We start from the raw sequence: 6000 nt of genomic DNA, 5'->3' as shown, positions 1-6000 counted from the left end.
GATGTGATAGAAGGTGAAAGAGAGAAGTGATAGGTGATAGGCAGGATGAATTCTACGAAACAGAGACAGTATGCTCGACTAGCGGAGCAGTTAGAATTGTTACAACATAACCTGCTGAACACGACGGAACATCTGGACGTCATGTCTCGCCAATGCAATAACAACATTGTCGACCAACTGGGCAAAGTGAGTGCTAGTTGGTTCATCGGGAGTGATCGATACTTCCAAGACAAGTTGAATCATAATGACAATAATGCTTGATAACTCTATATAGTATATGTAGAATAATAATAAATGATATAGTATATGTAGTATAATATGATATGATATGACGTGAGATGGAATGAGATGAGATGAGATGAGATATAGTACAAATTAGTATATCTGAATATGCAAGTCAGTTTGCCGATTGTTGACGTTGTTTCTGTTGTTTTCTTGCCAACTTGACCTCGTATTCGTGGCAACCGGCATGGTTTCGCAAGACCAACGGTTCCGGCAACGGCAGCTCAGTGAAATACTCACTGGCGAGGGCATCTGTAGCGGACCACCGTTTGGCTTGGTCGTAGTCCAAGAGCCCAACGGCCAAATCCAAACAGTTTCTAGAAGGAAGAACGTTTGAGTACGAGTCTACAAAACAGTTCTTGTACGGAGTGACAATCGAGAGTTGCGGTAGCAACATGAAGAGCCATGGCATTTGGAATAGGTTTGGGAACTTGTCGATAGTTGGAGTGCCCAAGATCTTAAAGATCGAGTCTAGTTGTTCCAGTTCGTTTTGGCCTTGGAACAGAGCAGATTTGCTGAACAGTTCGACCAAAAGACAGCCACACCCCCACATGTCGACTTCATAACTGTAAGCAGTGGTACCCAAAAGTAGTTCAGGAGGTCTGTACCACAGAGTGATAACTCTGTTTGTGTAGTCACGTGTGCCGTTTGGATTAATCTTTCTTGCTAAACCGAAATCAGTGATACGCAAGTTACCGGTGTTGTCCACCAGGATGTTGGAACCTTTGATGTCTCTGTGTAAGATATGATGGTGGTGGAGGTATTCGATTCCCTTTAGCAGTTGTTTAAAGAGGTGTTTGCAATGGGCTGGAGATAGGACGACGGACTTGTCTAGAAGGAGACCGCTGAGGTCGTTGTCTGCGTAGCCGAAGATCATGTAGACGGTGCGTTGTGATTCTATCATTATTTCTGTGAGAGTGCTTATGTTTGGGTGGTTCAGCGACTGCAAGAGTTTGATTTCTCTGATGGAGGTGATTGGGAAGCCTTCCTTTTCTGATTCTAGTCTCAGTTTCTTCAGGGCGACCAGTCTGTTGGTGATTTGGTTCTTTGCCTTGTAGACTTTCCCGTAGGTTCCCTCGCCGACTTGGACGGTCTTGTCGTAGACGCTGGTGGATCTTGAATCTGCGACGAAGGATGGGGGGATTGGTCTTGAGGGGGTGGCGGATAGCGGTGTGGCGGCACTGTGAGAAGGATGTGGTTGTGGTTGTGGTTGTGGTTGTGGATTGTAACGTGATACATTTGCGTCACCTTTTGGGCCTTTTGGCAGGTTCAGTTCGACATTGTATCTTGAATTGTTAGAACTGTGGTGTTGTTGCTGTTGCTGTTGCTGTTGCTGTTGCTGTTGTGGCTGGTGATGCTGTGAACGGTTGCCTTGGTACCTGCTTCTCTTTACTGGCTTCTCGTTGTTGTCTCTGTTGCCTTTCCCCTTCTTGAACGGTCTCTTTTTAAACCTGTTGAAGCTCATTTGTGGCGTGGCGATTATCCTTCTCTCTGTATCCGGTTTGTAATATGTGTCTGTACCAGTGCCACTGATATGTAACCAATTGCTCTTGCTCTTGCTCTTGCTCTTGATATATACAAAAGTTTTACAAACAGATTAATTTTTTTCTCTTTCTCACGTTATCGCGCATGTATTACGAAACTATAATAAATAAATAAATAAATAAAAATGTACTGCAGTCTGAGACGAGACGAGACGGCACACAAATAAAGTATAGAAGGAAAAGTATGTACTGAGAGTTAGACAGGGTAAACTGGCTCTGATGCCAGAGCTAGGACTGGGACTGGGACTGGGACAGACTTATAATAACTATAACCACAAGTAAGTACCTAAAGCAGTGGCAACCGCCATGGCAGTGTAACCAGAACGGTAAACACCGCTCAAGCTCAACCCTTTACCCATGTCCCACATGAAATGTCTGATGGATAATGTGAATTGGAACGCAAACAAGTAGGAGAATGCACCCTTCACTAGAGATTGCGAAGTGGAAGACCAGGAGTTGTACCAGTTGGCAAACGAGTCGGCGGTTAGACCCAATCCCAACAGACTGGACAGACCAAAGGAGATCGTGACCAGGTAGAAACAGGCTCCCAATGCAATACAACTCACTCTGTGGACTGACGACAAGTACCAGGTCAGTTGTGGTTGGTAGATGGTTAGATGTGGGGAGATTGGTCTGTTACCTCTTTGTGCTGTTAGTAATTGTGATTCTGCTGATGTCGACAACTTGTTGAGACGAGGACGAGCGTTGGAGAAGAGTCTTTTGGTGGAGACATCGACAAGACGTCTGTTGATTCCACGTAGGCTGTTTAATCTGAACATTTGTTTAGGGCTGTTTGTTGGTTTTGTGGATTGTCCTTATATTTTTGAGAGACTGGAGAATATTCTAGTCGGTTTCCTCAAATGTACCAATTCTGTTATAGACGATGGATGGGACGTTATCCTTTATACAAATATATATATACATGTATGTGAGTATGTGTATATATATATACGGGTAAAATCAGAGTTATGACTTTTTTAGCGAATGATTTTAACGAGAATCCGCAGTCGGATTTCATTGGACCAACCGTAGTGATTGGTCATTCTGTCCGTTGTGTACTGTTTTACAGGGGGGAGGCAGGATGGAACGGCCTGAGAGAAAAAAAATTGCAGAAAATTTTAGGTTTTGCGCTGGCGTATGGAGTGACTGGTGTGACTCGGGAAAACGTTATATGGAAAAGGCAGCCCTTGTTACCCTGTGTGTTTGGGCCACTGTTTGGAGGGTAACTGACTGCAGTGAGTGCGCGAGTGCACGAGTATCTGGGGGGATTTAATGAAATGTGGATGTGTATATGTGTTCATGGGCGGCTATTCCACAACCACATGTCGATGGAATCGACTGTCGTTGGGATACGCACCCAGAGTGGTCGGAAGTGGCTTTTCGTGGGGTTTATATACCTTTTTTTATGGAGGATTTACCTGGTGGGAAAGAATGAAATGTAACTATGTATATATAACCAACATAGGCTAGAGACATATTTGTTGAGTTTTGCTGTGGTTTGTGTGCGTGGGTGCATGGGGTGAAGGTTATATCAATATTAATTATTTATTTTTGTGTCAAAACAAATAACTAATTGAAATCTCCACTTTTCACACCCACCTTCCTTCTACTTCTCATTATCTTGCTCTTTCATAGCTAGCCGCCTTGATACATCATGAACCACGAAATGATTAATTTTAGCGTTAATTAAATTGAAACAACCATCGGCATCTTCCAAAAAGAGTCACATTAATTCGCTCTTCTCACTGATGGGATATACGAGAGGCATTTCGGCCTTTTATGTTGGTTCGTGGTTAGTGAGTTGAGAGTTTAGTGGTTTTGTTGGATTCCCGGAACGTAGAGTAGGGTAACGGTGAATTTTAAGTGACAGCGGTTATATCATGGAGGGTTTACGGAAAAAAGAAGGGAACGGCCCAAGTTGGGATTAGGGGACCGGCAAGCATCAATAGGTAAGAAATATCACCTATCAAGAACGTTTCTTAAGATTCACTTTTACAGTTCAGGTTTTATGCATAACATTATTGAATTGATCTGAATGGGTGAATCGTTATCCTTTAGATTATCTGTAGCAGAAGATATGTTCCCAACATTTGTAGTCTCATGTACTGTTGGGTTACTCTCAGGTTCTAGAATAACCATTTGCCAATCTCACTACTAGGACTTGATCTTGTACCTGATGGAGGGCCCCAATCGGAGCATTCCCTAGATTCATTACCATCTTTCTCGTGCACTCACAAGTGTTTATTATTCTTATCTCTTGAAAAATTGGGGTATAGTTTAAGATCTTTATTAATTACTAAAAACAAAAATTGCTAAATTTTCTAATTACTATTCCCCACATTTATGTTGGTAAACATTTATACGATGCTTCCTACAAAATATACAGAACTTAGCTCCTTTGTATATTGCTGCTATCTCTCCTATGCTAAACTTCCCCTTTAACTCGACATCCACTAGGAATTGATTTCTCTTAGAGGGTAAATCTTTACATTGGTCTCTCAGTCTAGCAAAGATTTCAGGGTCTAGATGGAATTCCCTTTTTCTTTCTTCACCTGGAGATAACTTCATTGGGGTCTTCTTATTAGGAGAAGAGATTGGTGCACCAGATCGACCAGTGTCATGGAATACTTTGGGATTATTGGAGGCAAAGTTTACATTATCGTAGGTGAATTCAAATAGCAGATCTAAGTAATATTTAGGATTTAGTAGTGCCTTTCCGTCATCGATTAGTTTCTCAGCTTCGATCTTTTTGAGCAATAGATACTTAAATCTCTCCGTGGCATATGGTAAGTTACCATCCTTCATTTTATATTCAAAAATTACGCCGATCACACTAGATGCTATTAAGCCATATACATCTGCATACACCAAATTTTTGCCTTCGGTGTGTGTTTTCTCAAACAGATCTTTAATCGATTCTTGTTTGGAGACACTTAATGACCTCGTACCAATCATGGATCTGTCAAATCTCTCGGCCCTTTTCTCCCGTTCCAACATCTCCACTCTACTCTTAATGTGTTTGAGAATCCATCTAGCATCCCTACCCCGCAACATGTCGATCACCTCTTCCTCTTCTGCCTTTATTCTCAAAGAATTACAGAATAATTTACTTAGCCGATGACACAAATCGTATTGAAATTCATCTTCATATTCAATTTCATGAGGGCAAGTCAGACACCTGAATATCGGATCTTCTCTTAGAATCCAGGAGGTCATATTGTACCATTCTCTCAGATTACCCATCCTTAATTGGGGAATTGTATCGATGATCTCCTTAATCTTGCGATGCATAAAGTATTCGTCAATCTCATCAAACTTTATTTTCACCTCTGGCCCATCATATAACCTTATGAATTGTTCTACCGCTTCATCGAAGACGGAAGTGGAGTTAGTTGAATTGCTGACACTAGTGGCTGATAGATTATCCGATGGAGAAGTCTGTGGGCTGTCTGATTGGGTGGCTGAGGAAAGTTTATCCGATGGGTCAGCCATTTTTTGAATTCTTAAGAACGTTGAAAGATTTGGACTTAATTTGGGGTTTCTTAGGCTAACTAAATACTTATTTATTATCAATCCAGGTGGCGTATATATAGAGACTCGTGACCTTTTAGACTGGGGATTAACACGCTTGGGCCAGATTGATTTGTAGGGTAAATGGAATATATAAATATACAACAACTGGCAGATATATTTAAATTGATGTATATAGGGAGCTAAACCTTAAGATGTATACTTCAGAAGCTATATTTTTTGCCCTCTTATATGTAGCCAGTTCAGCTTGACTAGTACTAGTATCTCGCCTTCTCTTGTCCCGTAAATCCTCTAGCATAACCGCTGTCGCTGTTGGTACTTCCAGCAGCTTGCTGTACCTCGATCCAAAAGAGTAGCACATTCACACTCAAATAAAAATATGAATGTGCAAATGCAACTCGCAAGTCACATTTCATGAGCATATTTATCCTCATATACATAGTGACACTCAAGATGACAACATATTCACATGCTCCAAATGATCTATAAAAGGAACATGAGAAACTCCATTAAACAATTATAACTCCTAATAAAGATAAGGCTACAATTTACATTCTTATCTATTAAGATTGTTATATACATTTTTTTTAAATACGGTTTCTTGTTCAAAGAGACCAGATCGGAATCTCACATATATATATAT

At 41.1% G+C, this 6000-nt stretch overlaps 4 protein-coding genes across 4 annotated transcripts; 1 reads left to right on the top strand and 3 right to left on the bottom strand.

Moving 5' to 3' along the window:
- Nucleotides 1–45: 45 nt before the first annotated feature.
- HSK3 (Hsk3p) lies at nt 46–261 on the top strand (the record flags this gene model as incomplete). Its single annotated transcript, XM_001647419.1, has 1 exon — nt 46–261. The coding sequence occupies one exon, from the start codon at nt 46–48 to the stop codon at nt 259–261; it is 216 nt and encodes a 71-aa protein (XP_001647469.1).
- A 136-nt stretch (nt 262–397) lies between these two features.
- CTK1 (cyclin-dependent serine/threonine protein kinase CTK1) lies at nt 398–1747 on the bottom strand (the record flags this gene model as incomplete). Its single annotated transcript, XM_001647418.1, has 1 exon — nt 398–1747. One exon carries the CDS (start codon nt 1745–1747, stop codon nt 398–400), a length of 1350 nt encoding a protein of 449 aa, XP_001647468.1.
- A 345-nt stretch (nt 1748–2092) lies between these two features.
- Nucleotides 2093–2605, bottom strand: Kpol_1018p147 (uncharacterized protein; the record flags this gene model as incomplete). Its single annotated transcript, XM_001647417.1, has 1 exon — nt 2093–2605. One exon carries the CDS (start codon nt 2603–2605, stop codon nt 2093–2095), a length of 513 nt encoding a protein of 170 aa, XP_001647467.1.
- Nucleotides 2606–4154: 1549 nt separating this feature from the next.
- Kpol_1018p146 (uncharacterized protein) lies at nt 4155–5318 on the bottom strand (the record flags this gene model as incomplete). The annotated part of the gene is made up of 1 exon (XM_001647416.1): nt 4155–5318. One exon carries the CDS (start codon nt 5316–5318, stop codon nt 4155–4157), a length of 1164 nt encoding a protein of 387 aa, XP_001647466.1.
- Between the last annotated feature and the right edge of the window lie 682 nt (nt 5319–6000).

The sequence above is a fragment of the Vanderwaltozyma polyspora genome, genomic scaffold, assembly GCF_000150035.1.
Source record: "Vanderwaltozyma polyspora DSM 70294 KpolScaffold1018 genomic scaffold, whole genome shotgun sequence".
Lineage (NCBI taxonomy): Eukaryota > Fungi > Ascomycota > Saccharomycetes > Saccharomycetales > Saccharomycetaceae > Vanderwaltozyma > Vanderwaltozyma polyspora.
The sequence above is the reverse complement of the archived record's forward strand: the minus strand, read 5'-3'. Positions and strand labels throughout refer to the sequence as shown.